The 27,141-nt window shown below is 41.1% G+C and overlaps 1 protein-coding gene across 4 annotated transcripts; it reads left to right on the top strand.

Moving 5' to 3' along the window:
• The first annotated feature begins 707 nt into the window (after positions 1–707).
• Positions 708–26,180, top strand: map3k7 (mitogen-activated protein kinase kinase kinase 7). Of its 4 annotated transcripts, XM_070987047.1 has the most exons (18): positions 708–930; positions 1,514–1,633; positions 1,756–1,866; positions 6,877–6,942; positions 7,104–7,149; positions 8,201–8,339; positions 10,300–10,424; positions 11,620–11,748; positions 12,289–12,419; positions 12,783–12,864; positions 13,153–13,283; positions 13,377–13,524; positions 14,313–14,393; positions 17,675–17,742; positions 20,868–20,964; positions 21,570–21,631; positions 21,980–22,095; positions 24,413–26,180. In XM_070987047.1, exons 2-18 carry the CDS (start codon positions 1,541–1,543, stop codon positions 24,591–24,593), a joined length of 1,806 nt encoding a protein of 601 aa, XP_070843148.1. In that variant the 5' UTR covers positions 708–930; positions 1,514–1,540; the 3' UTR covers positions 24,594–26,180. The 4 variants fall into 4 exon arrangements, with proteins under 4 accessions (XP_070843148.1, XP_070843149.1, XP_070843151.1 ...); XM_070987048.1 differs by lacking the exon at positions 14,313–14,393; XM_070987050.1 differs by lacking the exons at positions 8,201–8,339; positions 14,313–14,393 and having other exon boundaries at positions 719–930.
• Positions 26,181–27,141: the final 961 nt, after the last annotated feature.

The raw sequence follows: 27,141 nt of genomic DNA, 5'->3' as shown, positions 1-27,141 counted from the left end.
CCAAATGGGAAAATCAAAGAGAGAGTTAGGACCAGTAAAGTGGCAATTACCAAAAATGAAGCTGTACCAATTAGTACAAAGACAAAGTAAAAAAGATGGAATATAACAGAACAGTGGCCAAAAAAAAAAAAAAAATCATATATATATTTGAAACATATTCAAAGCATCAAGTTCACTTTCATTGTCATAATCTATTATAATATTAGATATGGATGTGTCGACATGTGAGCAGCACTTACATTATATTAATGTCAATGAAGTTCATGTGTCAGAACTGTCAGTTGTCCAGAGGCTCCACTGTCATATGAGGGGACCCAACGTGGGGAGCAGAGCCAAGCCAACCAACCGACTCTGTCACTGATATTAATTAATTAAGAATGTTTTGTCAAACAATTGGATTTACTTTTGTTGTGTAGGCTACTTAAATTCTGAGGTGCATGTACTTTACTTGAGAATTTCCATTTAAAGTTACTTTAGACTTAAAGTCCTCTACATTTCAGAGGGAAATATAATTCCGTTGACCACTATAATAATTACTAGCTAAATTTTAAATTACGAACATTATGCTCTCTCGGATTTTAAAATGTCCAGCAAGTTATAAGTAAGTTAAAATTAGATCCACCTCAAAAAGTTTCAACATTAAAGTGCTTTCCCTTCATCCAGGTTGGAATGAGTGCTCCAGTTCAGCGAGCAGCGGACAGAATTGCAGTACGCACACACTTCCTGATGGAGATGCTCCTGCGAAGAATAAAAATACACTCCTAGCAAGCCAGCTAGACGAGTTGTGAAAAAGTTATGTCTGGCTGTCCAGTGGATATAGAGAGGCTGTTTTTAAAAATGGACGTTATTCCTCGGTTTTCCGTACGTGAATAGTAGAAAAAAATCCCCATGTCCAGAGAGCCGGCACTGGTGACAAGGCAACTGCGAAGGGTTAGTTTGTTGAAGCTAATAAGTCCTGTAAGCTAGCGTTAGCAACCAGGCTAGCCTGCTAACGCCACCGGGCGAGTTAATACGTTGTAGGCCTTGAGTAGCTTGTTTTGACTTGCGGTTGCGTTATATAAATATGAAATTGTTGTCAGCACCGCTTTATAGTGATGCTCTATGAATGTAATTTGCCTTTACGTATCCTAAAAGCCAACTTTGACGACCCTTAAATTTCAATGAGTTTTTCCATGGCAGCTAGAGTTCGCTCTGCTAGTTAAGCTACGCGGTTAGCTAGTTGGTTGACAGCATCATACTAGCTGAGACAAGGCTAACGTTAAGCGTTATATTTTGTTTGACATCTTACGACAGAGTGTATATCTAACCGTGCTGCTATTCTTTCAAAGCAGCTAACGTATTTATTGTATATAGCTCTATGACTTGCCATGTACCTGTGTAAACACGTCAATACTGCTGTGCCTTTATGATATTAGATTGCTTGAAGCAAGCCTGCACATCCTTGTGCCAAATTTAACTGTGATGAGACGTTAATATATATGTGCTTTTTGTCTGCATTTTGCTGTCTTTTCAGTAAGTTACTAGCTGACGTTGGCTAGTAATGTCTCTAACGTTACCATCCGCCGATATACTTGAAACACCTCCTGGATATCCATTTGAAGAAATCAACTATGAGGATATTGAAGTTGAGGAGGTAGGTGGAGTTTGTTTTTGTGGTCTGTCCATGTCCTTGATTAATGCTCTTCGTGATCATTCAGAAGACAAGGTGCAGAAGTGTATGCCTATGATTGTGGTACCTTTTCTTGTCCACCACAGGTGGTGGGGAGAGGAGCGTTTGGGGTTGTTTGCAAAGCCAAATGGAAAGGCAAAGATGTTGCAATCAAGACCATCGAGAGTGAATCGGAGAGGAAGGCCTTTATTGTTGAGGTATTGCCGATGTCATCACCAGAATTTTCTTCCCGATATAATTGATACATTTCAAGATCTAATATTAAGGTTTTGTTTGCTTTGCTTCATGTTATTGCCATTTGTAGTAGCAGGGAAGAGTACTTCTTAAAGAGGCCATGTTATGCTAATTTTTAGGTTCATCCATTTACTAGATGGATCTACTAGAATAGGTTTTCATGCCTTAATGTTCCAAAAAACACTTTGTCTCATGCTGCCCATTGCTGCAACGATTTTCGCTCTGTTTGAAATGCTCTGTTTTATCTCCAGTCCTCCTTAAGACTGAATAGTGCAGTCTGTTCTGATCAGTGCATCCGGTGCCTGTTTGAGCTCAGATGGGGCATTGTGTTGCTTCATCAGCTGTTTAATGACAGGCTGGTCCTTGTAGGCTAGGCATGTCAAACCTATTCCACAAAGGGCCATGTGGCTGCAGGTTTTTCCTCCAACCAATCAAGAGCAAGCAGTCTGACCAATCAGCTGTCTGAAGACTGAGAGCTAATGAAATGAGTGGTGTGCTGCTGCTTGGTTGGAAAGAGAGCCTTCAACCACTCGGCCCTTTGTGGAATAAGTTTGACATATGTGTTGTAGGCGATGGAGGATAGAATGAGTGTGCAGGCAGTGTGAGATCACCAGATACACAAACAGCCAATCTGTTTCAGGATCCAAATATGTTTGATGAACACAAACAGTCTGTTACTCGTCCAATGGGTTAAAGGACTGTTGCCTTGGCTAATGAAAGTATGAACATTTTGATTGGAAACAATTAGGGCTGGGCGGTAAAACCACGATAGACACGTCATCAATATAAATAAAAAATGAGTTCGATAAAACATTCAATAATTTTTTTTTTCTTCGTCGGAAGAAACCTGAAGTTGCGAAGCGAGGTTGGTTGCATGAATAAAGGCACTCACTCTCAGGTAACCGAGCAACGTAGGGAGTAATCGCTAATCAATGAGAGAGACACGCTAACACGCCAATCATGTAACAGTATCAAGTTCGGTTGCGCCATCTCGTTGTCTTGTGTTTGATGCTCCGCAAGGAGTGAGATGAGCAATAGAAAGCGCTGCAGCGAGCGAAGAAATTGTCGATAAAACAGGGAAAGTCAGCTCGCCAGTATGGCAGTTTTTGGGATTTTATAAGTCAGACCGTAGTCAGACCAATGTGGTCTGTAACTTATGCAAGACTGTCGTCCCCACCAAGAACGGTAATACCACAAACTTGTTTAACCACCTTAGCCGCGCTCACTCTTTGGGGCGAAGCCGTATTTGCCAACGTCCAACAGCATCTGCAACCGCAGCACCACCGCACAAGCAGCTGACCACCATGCAGAGGTATCTGCTTCAGTGCCTGATGACAAATCATCTAAAAGGCACGAAGACATAACGGAGGCAGCGGCATATCATATAGCTAAAGACATGCTTCACTGAGCACTGTGGAGAAGCCAGGTTATAAACATCTCTTATACATGTTTTGTTTTTTTTTAAACACACTTGCAATAAAAATAGAATTGAATAGTTCATGTATGTTTAGAGTAAGAAGAGTGACTAAAGTTGTTCATATGTCTAGGCTGGCTTTATAGTTCAGTCAATCTTACTGTACTGTCTATCATGTTTGTTTGTATGTTACAGATGTCAAGTCCACCTCAGTTTCTGCTGTGTTTCCAAAACACTGCACATATTTGAAAACATTTTATTCAGCAGAAGGTGAATCAGCTTGTGAACTTCCTGCACTAAACCTGCAGAAAAAAGTTCTCAGGTTTCTCTCTGTTTACATTTTTACACTTTTTTACATTTATTATTTGATTGTTTTCCATGATTGTGTTGACATTTCCTTTCCTTTCTGCCTTGATAGCTGAGGGGATTATAATCAGAGGAAGTTTAATTTAAAAATAAAAATGTTTAAATTGAATGTATTTTTCTTCTGGTCCTTATTTTAAATAGGTCATAAAAAATATCAATAATTATCGACATTGACCGATATAAAACACTTATATCGTGATAGAGTTTTCAGCCATATCGCCCAGCCCTAGAAACAATACACCTCCTGTAGCAACTTGGAGTGGTAAGGTGAGGTGGAGCTGGAAGCGTTGATTCTAATATTCTTGGTTGATGTCATGGCCGTGTCATGGGGACTCCCTTTAGTTCTGATGAGTCTTGTCCATTGAGAAACCAGGATTTGGATTCAGATCAAATCTTATACTCAGGTGTGATTTGCAAGGACTGACAGGATTTTGAAGCTATTCCTTGTTCTTTGTCTTGATGCCTTTGTTCAGACTTTTGGTTTTACATGCAGGCTTGTCCTTGTTCATCCACATGGTGAGGTCCCAAAATAGCTAAACTTATGCCCAGTATAAACTCAAAAAAGCAACATGAAATGCTGTCACTGGTAGGGGTGGGTGGTATACCGGTTTTGTCACTGGCAATACTATCAATATCATGATAAAAGCTTTAAAAACTTTAGTATATTAGAAATAATATGCTTTGCTGGGAATGAAGTGTGAATGAGGTGTTAGCACGCTCCACAGCTTATGTAGCTAGCAGCATCTATTGTAGACCTACACGCCGGAGCAATGTTGAAGGATTTAATATCGTGGGAGACTCAAGAGAATCTCTGTGTGTTAAACCTAATTTAAAGCCAATTATAACTAAATAGCCGGAGTAGGCGGTTGGATATGGGACACTGACCTTTTATTTCCACATTTTACACGTTGTTGTTTTACACGTTGTGTAGGGCTGTCAAAATTTACCAAAATGAAGTTCACAGGGTTCGAACCGTTCACATATCTGTTTTTGCACATTATATCTTATGAAGACAAACCGAACCAAACCAAACAGGCTGCAATATGATCCCTCTGTGTGTTTGCACAACATCACTGTATGTCCACTTAAATAGTTTGTTTTTGCTACTGACAGGCTCAGATTGTTATACTAAGGGCATATTCAGACCAGGATCCTTTGGTGCTCTGTCTTTGGTGCAGACCAAAATACAATGTTTCTTTTTTGGTTTGGTGCGGTTCCTTTCCCATTGCAAGATCGTTCAAACGTTGGACAAAACGGTTGGGGGGGCAGTGAAAACAATCTATGGAGATTATGGAGATTCAGCGTGTTGCACTCGTGCTTATATTGATTTGTTTCAGTTGCAAACGTTTGCAGAACTTTTGGAGCATCAGAGGCATTTGGCACAACATAATGCCCGCAGCAATGGGAGCCTGTTGCGTCAAAAAGGCATATAATTTTTAGAAGCGCAGTCGCTTTCAGATATTAAGCAAACTGCACCAGGGTTCATTTGGAAGCAAACTGAGACCACCTCCCCGACTGGGTCTCGGTCTGGCTGTCTGGTCCGCACCAGAGTTCAATGGTTTGTATTCACACCAGTCCAAATGGTCTGCACCAGTGATATTTTTGGTTTGGTTCAAACCAAACAAGGCAGGTGTGAATATGCCCTAAGTGTCTGACAACATTATGGTCTGTACAGAGACCTTTCTGTTAAAACGGAAACATAGTGTTTGTTACTCCTGTCCGTCATGCAGTGCATTCAGTGAGTGCTGCTTTTCCATAATTGAATATTAATTTTCATTATCAAATGTCTGCATTTTTTTTACACTTTGGTTTTATATTTATTGACAGCCCTGCTGCAGTGTGCTGTGTCAGTATGTGTGTCTGTTGCTGCAGTATGTAAATGCACTTGATAGACATGCCCCGTGGTACAGTAATTATTGTGCTGACATAAAGTACTTTGGGTGTTCTGCCAAATAAATACTGTTGAGATGTCTAATCCTACCCCTTGTCCAACTCTGAGAATGAACCACATTACATTTGCTAATTAACCTCCATTATGGAGTAGGCTGTACTAGTGCTGTGGGATATGGACAAAAATTTATATCCCAATATAGGTAATTTTATATCCCGATAACGATATATATCCAGATATAGTATTTTTACTTAAGATTATATATATACACCCATGAAATGAATGCCAATTCCTCTGATCTTTTCTCCTTTTATTTATAAAATACATATTTTATATATAAAGGGACAAGACAATTAAAAAACAATAAAAAGTCTTTTTAGTGCCAGAGTCCCTCTTTTTGTTACTACTTTCTGTTTTGTTACTAGACAATTAAAAAACAATTAAAAATAAAATAAATAAAACACAAATACCAAATGGATAAATACCATTCAAAAATATCTGGTAGTGCAATCAGTTTTATCACTTCATGGTTTAACTTTAGTAGTTTGTCGCATTTTAACGCTGTCTCTATACTGTTCTTCATGCTTCATTTACATTAAAATTACGATATAAACAATAGAGGATTATATCGTACGTTAGACATTTTTCTGTCGCACTACGACATATATCGTAATATTGCACAGCACTAGGCTGTACTTTCCATGTGGATTTAGGACTGTACCTCATTTTCATTCATGTTAACACATCTATTCCAGTAAATGAATGTGTTAACTGGAATGCATCTTGTCTTTCTTGAAATTCCTTCCCTTGCATTGCTAATAAAGTGACAAGAGGTAGTATCACGTTTTCAGTAGAGTATCTTATACATTTTTGTAATTCCAAGATATAATACTGTTTATTTTAAAAACAAAACAACACTGTGATGTAAATTTTAGGTCATATCGCCCATTCCTAATTATCAGCAATAAACCTACTGCTCTTATTATTTAGTTTGCTTCTCTTCACTGGCACTCAATATTACAGAATTAGTCCAACATCGCCCCCAGTCTTTGGGAATAGCCTCATAAGCTAATGTTAGCTGAGCTAGCACTGCAAGATAAAGACAAATAGTAACAAGAGAAAACAGTTACTGGCATCAAACCTGGTACTCCCGTTATTTATTTGGCTTCAGATGAGGCTTAATATTCACAGTTTCACAGTTGACTGTCCCTATAACAGAAAAAGCAAATTATGGCCTCTTTTAAGTGTTGAACTGCACGTATGTATATAGAATTGTGCATAATATTTCCTCTTTGTCTCCAGCTCCGGCAGCTTTCACGTGTTAATCACCCCAACATCGTGAAGTTGTATGGCTCTTGCCACAGTCCGGTAAGTAAACTGAAATGTTATTATGTGTTAAGCTCTCGTAACTACACAGCCACATCAATGATCCAGCTCATCAGTAAAGGTGTGTCTCAATGTAGTCTTGTATGTTTGTATGTCCGTAAGGTTGAATGTGTGAATTTTTGATTATTTTCCTTCCAACTCAGGTCTGCCTTGTAATGGAATATGCTGAAGGCGGGTCATTGTACAATGGTGAGTCTACATAGAGGACAATACTGTTCTATTACGGATGACAGCATTTGTTCCACTTTGCTAGCAGTGAAATGAACACAGCCTTGCACAGTCATGAGAAGCAGCCCTGTTCAGTTGACCCTCCCTGTGTTTGCATGTTCAGTCACTTGTCCAATTCCTCCATGAGCCAGTCTTTGCACAGCGACATGCAGTACAACCTCGTTTGTCCCCGCATGAAATATCAAACATGGGCCAGGGAAATAATGAGGTGTAACAGACAACAAAATGCAGTAGTGCTGAAACATCTTGTTAAAGATACATATGGTGATGTGTCAGTTTTTGTGCAAAAATCACACCAAACTGTGACCTTGTGCTCAGTAAGTTGTAATAAACTGGAATTAGTCAACACAGTTTCATTGTTAATACATGCAGTTAGAGGCTGCTTGATTCTAAAAGAATCATTTTAGGTAATTATTGTATGCATGAGTGTTTCATACTATAAATAGGCATTATAGCTAGTTTCAACACATCAGTGGTTGGAAAAGCTTTCACTCCCAAAAGGCTCAGATTGGCAAGTTTCTCTAGGATGTGAATCCCACAGCACATGACTCTGCTGTGCTTTACACTGCACAATTATCTCCCCTCCCCACTTACTGAATCTCTATCAAAGTTACTTCTGGGGCCTACACTATTGTACCATAACTTTGATTTCATTCAGTTGAGTTGTGAATACTGTTTTTGAACAATGTTTTCTCAGTTTTCCCTCCTGGAATTAAGTTGTTAAAGAAACTCTAAGAAAAGGGTAGGCGGCCCTGTGTGTAAGGTGTGTGTGTGTGTGTGTGTGTGTGTGTGTGTGTGTGTGTGTGTGTGTGTGTGCGTGCGTGCGTGCGTGCGTGCGTGCGTGCGTGCGTGCGTGCGTGCGTGCGTGCGTGCGTGCGTGCGTGCGTGCGTGCGTGCGCGTGTGTGTGCGCGCGTGTGTGCGTGCGTGTTTGTGTGTGTGAGCGGTTCCTCTGGGCATTTATTGTCTGTGGTGGTGGTGGTAGTGGTTGTGACTGTGCTCTCTTGTCCACAGTGCTGCATGGTGCTGAACCCCTCCCCTATTACACTGCTTCCCATGCCATGAGCTGGTGTTTTCAGTGTTCCCAGGGCGTGGCCTATCTCCATGGCATGAAACCAAAGGCTCTCATTCACAGGGACCTCAAGCCACCCAAGTATGCTCCTCCTCACCTCACACTCTCTTGTTTTCTGTTTCACTGTCCCAACGAAGTGCCTTGTGGTTTTCTTTATATTTGTTGGGTTAAGTTCATGTTGTTCAACAAATATTTGACGTTTAAGTTGGTCAGTCTGCTTGATATTGTGAGCCAGATGTTTTTCTTGAGGCACGTAGTATAGCAAGCCACTTAATCAAAATATGTTGTCATGCAAGGTTTTTACATCTGTACATGTGGAGTTCTTGTGTCTTACCAGGTGCAGCCAGTTGTACAGAAGTGTTAAAGTAGGCAGCATTTTAGCTTTTCCTGCAAGCTCTTTTTTAATAGCATTTACATGGTTCATGTTAACCTTTCATTGTATTGGAGCAACCGCCTTTCCCATGTGTTAGTACAAGACCAGTTTAGCAAGACTATTTCATTTTTCTTTCGTATTTTTAGCACTTTCTGTATTCAAGTTATTCATTTAAAAATATTTCTTTGACAGTTTAAAGTTTTATTAACACTACTATTACATTTTCAGTAGAATTGACAATAGAATTTTAAAACAGCATGCAGGACATGAAGTACAGGAGAAAAAGGGGTCTGGCATATCACACATGGCAGAGTTAAATGTTTTAAAATGCTTTTAATACCATTAATTGCCAGATTTGATCCTATTTAGATGCAAAATTTGGCTTGTAGAGGTGTGAAAAAGTTGCTTTAAAACATGCACGAGGAAAAAGCACTTTTGGTCAAGTGCGACTCATTTCTCTTTCATAGTGACAAATACATTATTCAGATGGTACAGACCAACATTAGCGCTGTTTCAAAAAACTGTGCCCCTTCATGCATTGCAGTGAATACAAAAAAACTGTAATTTCAATGTACCAAATTGGCAAATTAAATCATGTTACGTTACTCAAAATTCTTCACTGCTACAGGGTGTAAAAGTAATTGTGATAATTCCAGAGTTTTAAAATTGTTTGTGTTAGTGTTAGACACTGCTGGACAGTGTTCTGGCAGCTGACGGATGGATCTATTACTCACACTGGCTACTGGATCGTATCCCATTATCTCAAAAGTAGCTGAGGCATCATGCGCCCACCAATGAAGCCCTTTGCATTTTTAAAGCTGTGTGGTGTTCAGTCTGACCACCCAGTAACATAGTGTTACTGAAGCATGTTCAGAACCCAGAGGTTGTTTTCTCTACTCTGGTGGAAAGAAGACTTGGCACGACTCTCTGGAAATGACCAGCTGGTTTATTTCCTAGAGAACTGTTGTGGAGTTTCTAGGAATAATGAGGTCATGCATTGTGACAGATTGTCAATTCTGGGTTATTTATTTCTACTTTATTTAATGATTCTTCCTACAGTCACTCCTGAGCCTGAGCTTTCATTTCCTTCCTTCCATTAAAATATTGATGTGTTCTGCCATTTAAAGTACATGTATTACACTGTCATTTGGTGTGTTATCACATTAGAATATATCTTGCGGCTCTTGTATCTGGAATCACACTTCTGCACATTTCTCATTGGTTCCCAATCTGGGGCTCAGGATGCGCTCCCCCTCCCTCTCAAAGGAGTTCAAAGGGTTCACAAGATAATTAAAGGAATAAGAATGAAAATTGTATATTTCTGTTAAACAAAAAGATGTTTAATATGTTATGTGTACTTATATGTTGTTATCATATTATGTTTTTGGTTTGTCTGTATGCAGACATCTCAGGATCTCCTTGAGAGAATTTCTTCACATTTAGCACAAACGTTCACAAGAAACATAAGGATGAACGTATTAGATTTTGGTGGTCAAAGGTCACTGAGACCTCCCGCCTCTTGACTGGTTGGCTATGGGTAATCATTCACTGATGAAGCAAGAGGAACTGTGCCTGTATGTTGTACCTGTTGCTAGGTACAGCCCTTTTTTTAAGTCAGAAAGCTTTTAGTTATTTCTTGTGGTTTAATTCTTGCTTTCTTTGTTTTAGTCTGCTTCTAGTGGCAGGCGGCACGGTGCTGAAGATATGTGACTTTGGAACAGCATGCGACATTCAGACCCACATGACCAACAACAAAGGAAGTGCAGCATGGATGGCCCCAGAGGTATTTGAAGGTAAGTATGCAGAGTTTCCATAAACGCCAGCTGTTGGCCGGATGGCCGGACATTAAAACATGGGCGACTCTCTCTCTCTGGACGGGTGGCCCCAGTATATTAACAGCTGCCAAAATATATCTGGCAACCCTTAAGAGCTCCTTTTTTTTCTTTTTATCTGGTGCCACCCTTGATTGATTAGCTTGTGGACGATCTTCCTTTACTTTACCACTCCTACTGACAATCGCACATGTTTCATAGAGCATGGTCTGGTCCTGGTCTGCTGCTGGCTGCTATTCACCCGTCTCACCGTATGCACTTGTGGAAAGCGTTGAGTATGAGTGGCATTCAAAGTAGTTGACTGGCTTTGGATACCTGCCGTGTCAGTTGTTTTTTAACTAAAAAGTGCTCATATGTGTCCAGTTCCTGTTTGATTTATATAAATGCTCACATAATCACCACAATCCAATGAACCAGCCCACCCATCTGTATGAGCTCTTTCTTGTACCCAGCTTTGTTTTGTCACCTTTTGCCTTAATGGCTTCTTAGCACTTCCAGCATGGAGGCATTAATTCTTGATTTATCATCAGCAGCCTTACTTTCCTGCTTTATTGATGGTAATCTCCCAAGCATAGTGAGAAGATGAATGAAGTGATGCTGGTGGCTTTATTTCCCCTGGGAGACAACAGTGTAGAATTTGTGTTCACATTCAGCCAGGAGCCTAATGTATTTCTACATGATGAGACATGTTCTTGGCAAAAGGGTCAGGAGGAAAGATGAATTAAGCCCTAGTCATTATCTTGTTTTTGGAGCAAGCTACAAGACTCCAGTGCAATTAAACAACTCACTTCTGCCCTCCCAGTGAACTCTTTACAACTAATTTGCATCCATGTGAAATGCTATGAGAAAGCCTCAGCACAGCAACTTTAGAATAGGTGTGTGCTGTGCACTTTAATTTTGCAATAATAGGCCCAGTAATTAAGCAACACAGGAGCTGTTCCTTAGTAAAAAAATTGCTCCCTTATTTTCATCCTCCTCCCCCCTGAAAGCGGAGATGAGATAAAAGCTGTTGTGCATTCCCAGGCACATCTTCGATCTCATCTCAAATGTGCCACAGAGAATTACCTTTATCAGCCCGTCAGCAATGTCAAACAGAGCCTTTTTTCCCTCTTTGAAAAGGACCTAACAGTTGCTGTGTGTTCTTCTGTACATACAGGCAGCAATTACAGCGAGAAGTGTGATGTGTTCAGCTGGGGGATCATTCTCTGGGAGGTGATCACTCGGAGGAAGCCCTTTGATGAAATTGGAGGACCAGCTTTTCGCATTATGTGGGCTGTACACAACGGTAAGTCACTGACACAGTCACTGTGTGCGTGTGTGTGTGGGGGTGGGGGGGGTCCAGCTGTCATCTGTTGTGAGTCCTCAGACGTGCCTGCCCTGCTAGGCCTGCTGGGAGTCTGTCAAAGTTAAGAGCCTGCCAGAAGAGAGCAGCTAAGAAGCATGTTCACCTGTGCGGCACCCCCTGCAGTTTCCTCTGATCCAGAGACGGATGGAGGAGAATACTAATGGGACACTAATAATACCTGAGGACATGGTTAATATTTTTCACCACTGAAACTCCCCGCCTGAGTCATTAGTGTCTCGAGCAGCCAGACTCAGGGGATTTAGCAGGAATTTGCCATATTTCTTTGCTTGTCAGGTGTGATGCTAACCCATATACATAGTGCACATGCGCCAACCGTGCATGCAGCCTGTTGCAGTTGCTCCTGTTTATTAAACAATTTCCCCCGAGGATCAATGAAGTATATCTGATTCTGATTATTTGTTCCTTTGACTCTGTGTGACTCTTCATTTCTTTTTTTGTGTGTTTGTTTTTAACATTCAGGCACAAGACCTCCTTTAATCAAAAATTTGCCCAAGCCCATTGAGAGTCTGATGACTCGCTGTTGGTCTAAAGACCCCTCTCAGCGGCCTTCCATGGAGGAGATAGTGAAGATCATGACTCATCTAATGAAGGTAATCACACATGGCTCTTTAAAAGTAGTTTAGCTTTTGAATTCATACTTAAATCATAGAACAGTCACTGTCATAAAATTCTGTGGATGATTGCACCAGAGTCCAATTGGAAGTGGACCAAAACCCACCTTTTCAAGCAGCCTCTGCCCAATTATTTGGTCCATACCACAACACTTGAATTAAAGTTATTACACTGGAATTAACCCCACTTTTTCATACACATTGAGCTTAGGTAGAAAGGTGTATGTTTGGTTCACTTGAACACAATCAAGGAGTGTGTTGCCGGGAATGAAAATCTGAATTAACTGTTTGTTAAATCCAGTGTAATTTGCTGTTCCTTCTTCCTCCTCCTCCTGTTTGCAGTACTTCCCAGGATATGATGAACCTTTGCAATATCCATACCAGTATTCAGATGAGGGACAGAGCAACTCTGCAACTAGTACAGGTACAAGAATCCTCTACAAACTCAATCCTTCACAACTTTAAACCAGTACAGGAAGTTCATGTTAAAATAGTACCAATAACTGAATGCATCGGGGTTCAAGATCCAATTTACTACTACAACTACTTTTTCTTAATTATTTTGAGGTTGTTGCTTTTGTCAAAATGTTATCAGTGTTGTGAACCATCAGATAAAAAGCAGAAAATGCCACAAAAATTATATCAGATCTTACATGAAAAGCACCACAGTTGAGAAAGCATGAAACCTGTCCTGTGTGTTTGGGACTAACAGGTTCATATTTGGACTACACTGGCACCAGTGCAAGCAACAAAAGCGATGCCAACATGGAGCACAGTGATTCTCAAGGGAGCAATGATACTATCAAGATAACACCTCAGTTTGCTCCTCACTTCAAGCCAAAGGTAGATCACTTACTCATTCTTCTGCCATTGTGATCAAAACAAGTGAAATCAAATCAAGATTCTGTCGTGAAATGTTTGTGTTTGTTCTCTCAGGGAGACCCTTTGAGGACTCTGCCTCTGTCCAGGGGGGGCAGCGTTGAGAGTCTGCCTGCACGAACACAGTGCCTGGCATCATCTGACAGCAAAAGAATGAGTGCTGACCTGTCAGAGCTGGAGCCCAAGATGCCATTTGCACCTGCAGGTAATGCCAGACATTACACAGTACAGAACAGCACATTAAAGCAGAGCGGAAGAGGAGCGAATCAAGGCAATCTGGCACGCTCTTACGAGTTTTTGAATTTTCCATTTGATAAGAAAAGTTGCACAGGAAATGCATGCAGTGTTATTGTCTAAGCAAATCTTGTTGGAATGAAGCCTTTTTCAAGTCTACAAGAAGCTCGTCCCCCCACACCAGAGGCAGGTTCTTTATTATTTGCTTTTATAACTTTGAGGTGAAAATTGATTTCTCATCCACATGCCCCTGAAAACCGAGGCCCATCATCATACCCAGCTGCCAACCATCACCCCTCTTTTAAAGACTGACAGAAAGCAGCAAACTCACCAGTGCTGTCAGGCTGAAATTAAACCTCAGGAGCTTCTGATTTGAGTGCAGAGTGTTTCTCAGGGTTTTGGTTGTTGGTCTTCATGTTTTCAGACTCTAATGCAACATTAATGAATAGAGCTCCTGCAATTCGAGAATCAACATCTTCTGTTCTTAGACTGAATTGTGGAGCTTTTTGTCCAAACAGCATTGGAGCTGAATGTCTGCTGTTGTTTGGGTTGAGAAAGGTAGTACAGTGGCTGCCGACGGTCTGTGCAGTACCCCTCCACAGTGTCTGGAATGACGGGGTGCATGCTGCCCTTGCACGTTAACTGTATGCCCTGCATGTGTGTGGCCCACATTTCCAGTCCAGCTGTGGGCCCCCAGTCTGTGTCAGTCTGCATCTGCATGCTTGTTGTGTTCGCAGCTGTATGTGTGTGTTTTCGCAGCACGCCCCCAGTATAAACGAGGCCACCGTAAAACGGCATCATTCGGCACCATTCTGGATGTCCCCAAGATCGTCGTCACAGGTATCACTGGACCACTGGGCTTCCTGGTGATTGGGTGGAGCTGGCTTGGCTGAGCCTGTGGGTTGCTGTGCTCTGACATGGCCCTCTCCTGTGTGTCACTCCATATGATAACAACCACAGAATGTTTATTCGTATTAGAATTGTTGCATGCCATAGGGCAGTCTCTATAGAAGAAAAGGATCAAATTGAGCTGGTCTTGGAGTAACACACAACAGAGTTGCCTTATGTCGCTCTGTCCTCTGTGATTTTTAGCTGGCAGAAGCAGAACATGAGTTAATATTCTCATCTGGTGTCAGCCTTTACACCCCAAATCTAGTTCCAGCTAAAGAAGTTTCCACAGAGGTTGATGAGTCTTTCTCTCACCTGTTTCACCAACAGCAAATCTTAACCTGACTTCAAGAAATCTGTTGGAGTCATGCATCAGATCAGGTGACACAGATGAGATAAGCATCCTAACTCATGGCCCTGTCCTCTCTGCCATCTCTCTGGCTTGGCTGCAGCAGATGGGTAGCAGGAGTGAATCATTGCGCCAGTTCTCTGCATTTGAGCTTGTCCTTGCCTTTCATGCATAGAGGACATAGAGAAAGCATGGCTAATTTTTTTTCTCCCCCCTCTTGCTGTCTTTACATCCATTAACTTTGGAAAAAGTCATTTTGATTAATCTGTCTCACACTGAGGGTCAGAACTATTATTACATGTAGAGATACAGATGAAAGGAATGGGGACAGCTCTGGATGTCAGAGGAGGCGTCTATTTTTGAGCTGTGTGAGACACGTTAAATGAGCTAATTTAATCCAGTGTCAAAGGAGGTGCGTCTTGTTAAAGGTAGGGCACTTATCATGGCATCTGCACACCTGGACATCATGTCTTCTCCTCAGCACATAAATCCCTGGTGGCCATTGAGTAGGAGTATAACGGTATACAGAATTCAGAGTTTGGTATGTACCTCAGTAACTATGGGGTCATGGTGCAAGATGTTTTCAATACAGCAAGAAACACAAAAGAAACTGTTTTTTTGTATTTTTGTTTTGACAAAATGTAAACATTGAATAACTGCTTACAACACTGGCATATGGACCATAAGAAAACAGGTCGGTATGTCAGTAATGCATCATCATTTTTGCAAAAGACTCAAACATAGAGGGATTTTTGGATTTGACTACTCAAAATTATTTTGACACATACATAACATAAAGAAGAGATTAGTTAACAGGGTTAGAATTGGTTTAGAGTGTTTTTAAACTTTTTACATTCATTTAGCACTTGCGCTCATGTCATTGAAGGCTCGACATTTATGGGTTTCCCACGGTTATGTGAATTGCTGTAGACTCCTTCAGTATTTTCTACAATACAGATATTTAAGTGAAAGAAAATGCCAATTCGGTCTGATTATCAGGCCATCTGTCTTCAGTAAGAGCAGCTGTCAGGATAGTGAGTAATTCCTGGACAACTGTAGATTGTGCATAATGAACCAGAAACATAGCAAAGCTTGGTTCAGCAACGTCGTACACAGTTTTAGTCCGTTCCTTTTCAAAATATATGTTCCCCACATGCCAGAGATAGACTAAGATAGAGTGCATCAGAGCAAATCAACAGGCAGATGGCAGAAACAAAACAACCTGCACTGAATGGCTGCGTATGGGCAAATACATGTACCATTACACCCCTGCCTTCTACCAACCGTTGAAAAATTGTGGCTGCAAGTTCATAATGGGCATCCAAATTCATTACTTATTTGTACAATAGACTACTTTATGAACACTGCATGTATTCAGTTGTAAATGCAGAAATTCAGAAAATATTTACATTCAGTTTAGTTTCATGACCACAGTTGCAGAGTGTTCCACTCAGCTTATTGCAACAACATCAGATATAGCAAATAAAGATCCAACAGGTTCCTAGTGTTTTCATTCAAGTGCTTGTTTGTTTGTGTGTTTCCTTTGTGCTGTGTTTTCATTGTGCCATAGAGCCTAGACCAGATAAACCCAGACATTTGTATGAGTTCTGAAGTGTGAGTAAGTGTGAAACAATCAGCTTGATCAATTCCTGGTCATGTAAAGATTTGAAATGTACACACACTGTGGAAAAACCCCTATGAAGTCCCACCTCACGATTGCTCATATTGCATATTGCTGTTATGTGAAACCTTGGAAAGCAAATTTTATTTTATTTCATTTAAAATTTGTGCATCCATTTCTGCATGTTTGGGCATCTGTTAACGATTAAAAAGTGTGATTGATTGAATGAACAAAACAAACAGAAAAGTGCATGGTCATGATGTTGGGAAAAGCCTCAGTAACTCTTTTTGGACATGCCAGGTTTTCACCTAACAGCAATGATGATGCTGTATGTTTTAGATCAGTTAAGACTGACAAAGTGTAACAGTCCTACTGATTAGCAACAATCGCCATGCTTCATATTGAACAAATCCAAATCTTCAAATCCTGTGGTGACATTTGGGTCCAGAAAGCACACAGAACTTTAGAATGTCATGTTTAGGAAACGCTGTAAACAAAAGTGACTTAGTATGAGCCTGCTTAGAAAGCAATTGGAAAACTATTATTTACTACATTATACTGTTGGAATCATTACACAGTGATGAGGGTTTCACTAACTCATATGCTTCAGTGTTGGTGTGTGAGATAGATACTAAAAACTGTGGAGGACATCAGGACTGCCAAAACCCCGTAATTCACAACAGCTGTCATGACATTTCAGTGGACATGAAGACGTGGCTGTACAGACTCTGTACTTTAAAGCAGGTGGAGCAGGTGACATCTTTTAATTGTGGTTACTCTTCAGGTGAGACCTCAGAGATGTTGGTGTTAATCTGGGCAGTACAATAGCCAGTGATGACAGCCCCAAACCCAAAGCAGCCAGTCAGCGCCAACCTGCCACATAAGTTGGTTTTGCTGCTCTTATGGATAAGTTTGTGTATACATACTGTGTGTGTGTGTGTGTGTGTGTGTGTGTGTGTGTGTGTGTGTGTGTGTGTGTGTGTGCGTGCGTGCGTGCGTGCGTGCGTGCGTGCGTGCGTGCGTGCGTGCGTGCGTGCGCTGTCCGTGCTGTCCGTGGGGCTGGGAGTTTTTAGCACTGTGGTCACATTCCAGCCACACCACAGCATATGTTGACAGGCCAGGACATAGAGGGGTGAATCGGTGCAGCTGTCCATGTGTAGGTCTGGATATCCTTCACGTAAACACGGGTACCGATCTCCCACTACGACTGTCCACAAACTCTTCTGGGTCTCATTCTTTCCCCTCTGTCCATCCTGTCCACAGCCACATGCGAGCCTCAGAGACGCCGATCTGTGCAGGACCTGCCAGGCATCGGCACAGAGTCCAGCCAGGTAAGACACAGACAGTGGAAGTGAGTGGCAGAGGGTCTGTGAAGTTTCATTCATTGATGATAAGTCACTGTTAAGGCAAGGATTTGAACTGATCTGTGTAGCTGGTGTTACATTTACTGAGTCTAACTCCAGTCAAATTGCATGCTTTTAACCACAGATGTCCTCTATAAATTACACATCCCGTGTTCAGTAAAAGACAAAAAAATGAAATACCTGGGTCACAGGCATCACATAGGCAGGACAGAGAGGAGTTTTGTGTGGCTGCATGTCAGCTTCACTGTGTGTGTAATGAGTTTTGCCAAGTGATAATGCAGTTGGTTAAGTAAGGTTTGGAAGCATAGATTTTATTAACCAGTACTGAATTGATTACCTGAATGATTTGACAACAGGATCATAAATACGATAAGATTGACTGATTTATTATAATGTGAAATGCAAAAATACACACAAGGTTGCTCTGTGGGTATGGGCATCGCCACTGTTACAGATATAGATATAGGCCCGGCATGTAAAAGTAGAGATGAGCAGCATGATGCCTGCGTGGATTGCACAGCGTCTGTGGTCAGTGTAGCAGCTTCAGTTGATTATAATGCACACGCTCTGCTGTGGGCATGCAGCTGCAGACATGTCACGCCACGTCCGTTGCCCATGTATTTTGGCTGCAAGGATATACCACATGAGGACCACAGGAGCTATGATTGGTCAGCTTGGGTTGCTTGTATTTTCTCCTGGATTCTAATGCTGCAAATTAAAAACAGGCTTATCTAGAAAAACCATCTCCACTGCAAACCTGCTAACTACTATCACGCTCTGTCACAATGAATGAAAACAGTTTGGATCAGATGACAGATATTACACGAAACTCCAGTTCTGTGAATATGTATGTCCCTCTGTCGCTCATATCATGAATTGAATGATATGAAAGTGGCCTGATCACGAGCAGTATGATACATCTGTGTAGTGCTGCGGGAGTTGCATCAGTGTGTGAACTTCATTGCTGTACAATAAGTCAGAACCTGCATGTAAGACATCAGGTTGTCAATCCCTTGTGTTGACTGAAAACACATTTTAACAGCAAGACGGCTGCTCTGACACTTGAATTTGCAACCCACCGTAGCTTTCTGGCTAACGTCTACTTTAGAGTAATATCCAGAAAGGTTAAAGTGTTCAGTTCACACAATTTTGCATTTTAGATGGTTTGAGTTAATCGGCTGTAGCACACTGAGCTGCTCAAAATCTTACATCAGTCAACATAATTTCAACATCGGTCAGTTGGGATCCTAGATACTGTGCTCTTTACTCTTCACCACCAAACAAGCAGACAGTTAGCATGGCTTTCGCTCGTAAACTGCAGTTAATAGCAAGGATTTCTTTTTAAATATAATTTCTCAGTTCTCCTGCTAGACCAGCTGTCAATCAAACATGTGCACAGGACACCCATGCGGTGGCTTGGAGATTAAAGGAGCATTTATGAGGTATCTCCATAGACCTTATTTCCTGTCAATGGTGAAAAACAATCAATTCAAAATCCCTTTGACATCATTTTGACAGCAGACAGGGATGACTTCAGGTTATTTAACACGAGAGTTATACACACCCATGATTCAAAGATGGCTAATGCTTTCTCTTCAATGAGAGATCAATGATGCACAGATAATCAGTTTTAGACAACACTTTAACCCCACCAGAACCCTACCAGAGAGGTTTATTTCTGCCTTCCTCATGCACTTTATGTTTTTATATGCCGCTCTCATCTTTGTTTTCTGTCTGTGAAGCCTTGTGGATGTTTGACTGATGCAGTATTTCAAAAGCACATGGTATATTCTTTGTCAATCCTTGGAGAGAAAATGTCACAGAATATGATGTGTTTGATATGTCAGCTCCAAGAATATGAAGACTAAACAGCCCGGCGTTTCTTCCTCAAACACGCACAGCTTCAAATAAGCTCCTTGGCTCACAGTATTTCACCTGCTTCCCAAACATCTGTCTTCATTTATTTAGTAGCTAACCCACAGCTCTGTGCAGTCAAAAGTTCATTTAGAGTTCAGTGCATAAAGCCTGCACAGATATGCTGTTGCTTAAGCAGATTATTGTTCTGTGCTGCCTGTGGGATCAACCTGTCCTCCAGATTCCCAGTGATGTGACCGTGCTGTTGATCATGGACTTTTGTTAGTGTGTATTTGCTCTGTTAGCGTTTTGATCCTTTAATTCCCTCACTGGGATCTAGAGAAACACTATGAAATGTTGTCTGTTGGTAGCATTGGATTAACCTCAGATTTAATGGTATATGTTGTTATACCACTGTTTACAAAATAATCCTGTTGCGCTTTAGACCAACATTCATAGTTTGGTTTTGAACGATTTTAGGTGCATATTAAGCTTAAGTCATAATTTTTATGTTAATGATGTTAAATTTGGCTGAATATAATTGATTGTAAATCTCTTCTCTGCTCCTACTGATCTAAATACACACAGATATCAAACATGTTTCAAATTATATTTGTGTGTTTGTCTTAAAGTATTTGTTTCCTTATTTAGAGAAATGCTCAGCATTCATTGAGAGCTGCAAATAAACACCAGCAGCAGAGGTGTTCAGTCATCCCTTCAGGTTACTGAAAATGAGTCCACTGCTGCCGGCCAATCGGAATTGATTTTCCATGGTCATGGTGTCATTTATCCATTAAATGATGTCCTGAAGGCACTAACTCAGGAAATAAATGTTAAAGAAATGTAGTGCAATGTACTGCAGTGTCAGCTATGTAATGAAGGTTGACTCATTCAAAGTGGTGCTTGAGCCTCTGCAAGCTATTTAAAAATTGAAAAAGATGTAAAACCACATTCATGTTGGTCCAATCCTTTCATTTTCAATGTGTTTCCTGGTTAGAGTTTGTCAGCTGTCAGCTGTCATGTAGCCACTTTGCATGAACTCCACAGTGATAACTGCAACCTGACCAAATCAAAACTCACCCCAGTAAGCTTCATCTGGGATATGCTGCCAAGTGTGGATGATAAGCAGGTTGCTTTTGCTTCATTTTTATTTTTGTTGTTGTCCAGATCACATTTTGCCTCGTCAGAAGCTACGTCTGACTTGCCAGGCGTCTGACAGTGTTTGTGTCCTCCTGCAGGGGAGCAGGAACAGCAGCCGCTCGTCAAGTCCGAGTGTGAGGATGATGCCCCCTGATAAGACAAGCAGAGGTTACTTCTCTCCTGATGACCCCACAGGTACTCATTAAGCCTTTCACAACACAACCCTTGGGCCAGTTGGGTGAACGAGATGATATGACACACGCACCCTACAGAAAGAGACAGATATTATGAAAAGATCCAATATGTCTACAGTGCTGGCTCAATAAGGTCAGTTGACAGACTGCACTATATATGTATGTAGTTACCAATAATTAAGTTTTGCCAATTCTCTCAATAAACCTGAGAAAAATAAAATAAGCCTAGTGCTTAAAACCTTGACTGAGATGCCCAACAGATGAGGTGCTAAAGCCACCTCACTGGCCTGCATTTTGCTAACCGTTACCTCAAAGATCCCTGTCTTTGATTCATGGTTAAGAAAAATAAGTGAAGGTGAGTGAACTACACCTCAGTTGATCAATTGAGAAAAGGGCCACTCCCGTTAGTCACCCTTTTAAACGTGGTGGCTATAATAGCATTCATGTCATTGTGGACAGAGGATGAATGTCAGTCTTTCTGGCTGCACTGGAGACATCTTGTGTATGTTATCAATAATTTGCAGTGCTGGTCTGTGGTGGACAGCCGGCACTTCAGTGCAGTCTTATTAAAACCAAACAGCCCTGACACTCTTTCCCTTTCCTCAGACACCAATGGCTCAGACAACTCCATTCCCATGGCTTATCTCACCCTGGATCACCAGCTACAGGTACACCAACCAGTCAGCCTCCAGCAAACAACACTGCATACAAGTCATTTATTTACCTATTGTCAGATCTGCGCTGCATTGAGTCAGCTTTAACTGTGTCCTTCCTCTCAAAGATAAATTGAAGGACACTGTAAATTGCTAGTACCAATTTGCTTATGAAGGGATTATCTTGTAAAACATGATGCTATCTAAAAAGTGGAATGTGACTGTAAAAACACATTGGTCAGCATCAGTGAGATCTTTGATGTATTCATTTGTTATCTGCCTACAGCTGATATGAATACATGCATACATTAATGCCTGAGCAGACCATTTTGAAGTCATGTCACCATGTGTGTATATTTCCAGCCTCTCGCTCCCTGTCCCAACTCCAAAGAGTCCATGGCCGTGTTTGAGCAGCACTGCAAGATGGCCCAGGAATACCTGAAAGTGCAAACAGAGATCGCCCTCCTGATCCAGAGAAAGTAAGTTGAGCTGCACAAATCTGCCAGTTTTCATTTCATTCATTCATTTTCTTTTTATGCCTAGAAAGGGTTTGGTTTGGTGTGCTTCTTAATACAGCCATACCAAGGCCACCTCACATGATAAAGACATTTTAGTGTGTGTGTGTGTGTGTACACAGAAAGCCACCTAAAAGCTCGGATGTGGCATGCAGCTCATAGCTAACTCACTTGCTGCGACCAAATTCTGTCCTAGCTACTAAGTGTACGCAGTATAGCAGACTGTACTGTACTGCAGTGTGCTGACATGAAATGACACAAAACATCTGCTGAAAGATCCTTTCCTAAAGTCTTTTTGCTGTAAGTAAAAGGGGCCAAATCCACAGTCCTAAATCAGACTCAGCTTATTTTTCAGAAGCTACTTCATCAAAATTCTGAAGGTCCTGGTTTATAACTTTAAAGCCAATAGTCCTCAATCACTGATATGATGTCCATAAAAGAGTAAGTGATGGATTAGAAGCTGGTTAGAGAGATGATGTCTCCCTCTGTTGGAGTTGTTGGAACTACAGAAGCGCTCATTCCACTCGTGGTGTGTGCTGATGTTACTGAGTGATGCTTCTTCCCTTATAAATGATCTTTGCGAATAAAGAAACACAGACCAACAAGTTCAATTTAGATCTGACATCATTTCACTTTCAGGAATACAGCAGCTACATACTACACACTCAAAACCTGCTTTGGACACAGCAGCTGACCTAATTACTCTTTGTCACCCAAAGCATGATGGGTAGCGAAAGAGGCAAAATTTAAAAATAAATAAGAAATAAGAGCGCTAACTGAAGTGACAAAACCCATGAAAGATTGGTGGGGGTTTTTTGTTTCTTTGTTTCTATGTTTGTACAAATAATAAAAATATATGCTTGTGATTATATGAGTTAAGTCACAATTTAAAAGTTATATTACAAGAATATGACTAATTTTATTATTATAACCGTTGCTTTTTTATCTACTGTATTGACTGTTCTAACTATTTGTGGAACATTACGTGGCCTTGGTAAAACCTTCAGCTTGGTCCTCTTGAGCTGTGTTTAGGATCATGGTTCTGTGGTAGAAGCCATCCTCTTCATCTTCAGCTTTTTTACATTGTGATGTTTGCTTCCAGAATTTGCTGGTATTTCACTGAATCTATTCCTCCCTCTACCTGTGAGGGTGTTCCCTGTGCCACTGGCTGCAACACAAGCCCAAAGCATGATCAGTCCACCCGTGGAGAGGGTTTTCTCTCCAAACAAACCTTTGCTCATTATAGTCAAAATTGTCTGTTGTAACTTCATCAGTCATTGTTGGCAGAATGCATCAGGCTTGTTTGGATGTTCCTTTGCAGACTTCTGACTATGAATTTTGTGGTGAGGACACAGGAAAGGTTTTCTTCTGAGGACTCTTGAAGGTCATATTCGTTTGGGTGTTGTTCAAGAGTCTGCTAAACCTCAGCGTGACCTCCACTGTTCCTGTTAACTGCCATTTATTAACTTCATTACAAACCGAGGAAACTGCTGCCTGAAAGCACTTTGCTATCTTCTTTTAGCCTTCTGCTTTGTGGCCATCAATTATTTTCATTTTCAGAGATTCAGTTCATTCTGTGAGAAGGCCTTCTGTAACATTACCCACCACAGCGATCAGGCTCATAATAACCATGTCAGCTTCATAGTCATAGTGATGAATAAATGTGGTTGATCAGCATGCTTGTTGACCTCTCAACATCATGACCCGAATCAGGAAATCAAACCCGGCGAGGGTATCTGGGGATCTTCTCAATTTATTATATTCATGACTTTGCATAGGCATACTAATTTAATAAATCACAAAAAAGTTACAGAGAGGCAAGGCAGAGAGCATCCTGTAACCATAGCAACTGACAGTCACTCCTGCCTGCCTGTGCTGCTTAAAGTTTTACACTGTATGTGAAAATAGATATTGTGGAATGTGTTTTACAGTTACTGTGGGAGAATTGGCAGCCCAGATTATCTTTACGTCTCACATTATATGAATTCAGTTATTCTAATCAGAATCCTGAAAAAAGCTGTTACCAGTAAGCAGCCTGCATCTAGACCAGGCCCTGTCCAAAACCAGCAACACTGCCGGTGTTTTGTGCAAGTGTGGGATTATTTAACGTAGACCACCGTAGCACATTCTGACGTTCATGTTAGTTTGAATTCATTCCAACTTTTGAAAAAGTGACAGCCCTAATGTAGAGACTGTGCTACAAGTCTGTCATTGGAGTGTAAACAAATCAAAGACAGCTTGGCTCAGAGGGTTAACACTGCTTCATGTCCTCTCTGTGCAGGAAGGAGCTCATTGCTGAACTGGACCAAGATGAGAAGGACCAGCAGAACACGTCCCGTCTGGTGCAGGAACACAAAAAGCTGCTGGAGGAGAACAAGAGTCTGTCCACATACTACCAGAAGTGCAAAAAACAGCTGGAGCTGATCCGGGTCCAGCAACAAAAAAGACAGGGCACATCGTGATGAGACAGAGACATATGAACTGCTACCATCCCCTCCCTGCCCACCCCCTCCTCACCCCAGCACTATAACACTACCCACTCTCATGCTCTGTGCACAAACACACACACACGCACACTCTGTTCCCAGTCCAGCTTTGTAAAGAGACCTGCATTCTACTGTGTCCTGCATGTTGCATTGTAGACCCTTACTTGTGTCCAGCAGGAAGACAGCGTCCTCTGTACATACCTTTGCACATCCTCACAGTGTATTCTGTGACTGCAGACCAAACAATCACTGCACCCCATCCTGATCCCCCCAGACTGTGCTGCTGTGCACTGGGATGGACCTCTCTTCAGCGGCAGTGTGTCGTCTGAGTGTGATGGCAGGCCGATGAGTGCAGCTTGTGTGTTCCTGTATGTTTGTTCTCAGGGCCTCTGGGCTGCCCGTGTGACTACTCCTCAGCGGCTGACAGCCACACCGTCCTCCACAATGTGAAAACCAAGACAAAGGCTCTTCAGCAGAATGTGTGAATCATATGCAGATGTTTGAGAGCAGTGAGGATGTTTGAAACCTGCTCTGCAGCGTGTGCGTGGAATCCCTGTTATGCAAAACATACACCCCTTAAATCAACACATTTAGCTCTAACCGCCCTTTTTTAATCGTGAGCATGAGCCCTTCCACAGACTGTACCTGTTTACGTCTTCAAAGTGTTTGATGTATTTGGTTCAGAGGGGGATGCGCTTCATGTCAGACATAGGAGGAAAAGGAATAGCTCGGGGTTTGTAAGCGTGGATGCAGCTGTAATGATCTGCTCCTCATGCTCTTAAAAACACACTCACAGCTCGCTTCCAGAGCAAACGCAGGGAGCTGTGGATTCACTTCTCATTTTGACTTCAGTATTGTTTTTGCGTGTAGATGTTTCAGTCTTTTCTATTCAGTAGTTCACTTTGTATGATAGCTTGTGTCATTTTTGCATTAGGACATATTTTATTGGTCTGGGAATGCCCTTACGGACAAAATAGTGGAGCCTGTAGCTCCCTATACATTATGTAGTTTGTTTTTAGTTCACATGTTGCCTTAGAAGTTGCCTGCATTTTAAGTGCTTGTTTTATGTGACATTTAGTGGGGATAAATGCTTAAAAAAGGTTATTTTTAATGTAAAGGACATTGAATGAAATTCTTTCTAGAGGGGAGTGAGAAGGATGTATGTCAGAAAGCTGTAATAATGTAAATGTCTCCCACCAGCTTAAGATCCAAAACAACAACATGTACTCTAAAGGAAGCATTGGATGTGATTTTTGTTTTCTTGGTCTCATATTCCTCAAGTATTTTTGCACAATCACTTTGTTTTGTCTGGTCATGTACAAATTTTATTTTAAGCAATTCTGTTTTTAAAAGTGTAAGACTTGACGAGTCTGACTTTTAAATCTGCGTCTGTACAGGAGTGACTTCACTGGATCTCCTCATGAGTTTTCTGTTCACGAAGAATTTACCAAACACACAGCACACTGTTTATCAGGTGTTTCCTAGTAAGTTATTGGGAACTAAGGTACAGTATATGGCAGTGAGCAAGGCATTATGAAATAAATGGAATGGTGAAAAGATGCACGTTTTCCTGTGTGAGTGTTTGTGTCAGATGCTTTTGCAGTGTGATGTGTGATGATCAGGAATTACAAGTTTATTTAGAGTTTATTTTCATAAGGATATACAGCATATAGCATGAGCTAATGTAGGTTAAGCTAATTTAGAATATCGTGCCTGTAAACAAGCTAAAGCCAACATGCTCACATACTGATGATTAGCAGATATCTTTTTTTTTTTTTTTTTTTTTTTTAGGTTAGCATGCTTACATTTGATAATGTTAATGTCACACACAGTGAAAGCTGATGGGCATGTCATTAGTTTTGTAGGTAAGTGGTTTTGAATCAAGTTATTACACAAAGTGAAATTTTCACCTGCTGATGGAGCTTTAGGAAAAGGGATCAGAGTTATCACGATTCACCCTGAGGGGAACAGAAATGTCATGAGAATCCATTTGATATTTGTTGATGCATTTCACTCAAAACTGAATGTCACCTCATGGTGGTGCAGGTGAAAAGACTGGATCTCCAAAGTCATTTGGATTCATACCGAGGGCATCTGGACATCTGGAACAAATTTCGTGGCAACCCATTGAATGATTTAAATGATAGAGTATATCTCAACAATCATCCACCATGTGATTGATATATATATATATGTGTGTGTGTGTGTGTGTGTGTGTGTGTGTGTGTGTGTGTATACAGTGCTGTGAAAAAGTGTTTGCCCCCTTACAGATTTTCTTGTTTTTTGCACATTTGGCACTCTAAAATGTTCCAGATCATCAAACAAATTCTAATGTAAATCAAAGATAGCCTTAGTAAACACAAAATGCAGTTTTTATATGATGGTTTCAATTATTAAAGGAAAAAGGTTATCCAAATCAGCCTGGCCCTATGTGAAAAAGTAATTGCCCCCCTTGTCAAATCATGAATTAACTGTGATTAGCAACATCTTTTGGAAAGCTGAGTTCAATTTCACTGGCCACACC

The sequence above is a fragment of the Chaetodon trifascialis genome, chromosome 19 (assembly GCF_039877785.1).
Source record: "Chaetodon trifascialis isolate fChaTrf1 chromosome 19, fChaTrf1.hap1, whole genome shotgun sequence".
NCBI lineage: Eukaryota > Metazoa > Chordata > Actinopteri > Chaetodontiformes > Chaetodontidae > Chaetodon > Chaetodon trifascialis.
Note: the sequence above shows the minus strand (reverse complement) of the source record. Positions and strands in the feature narration are given on the sequence as shown.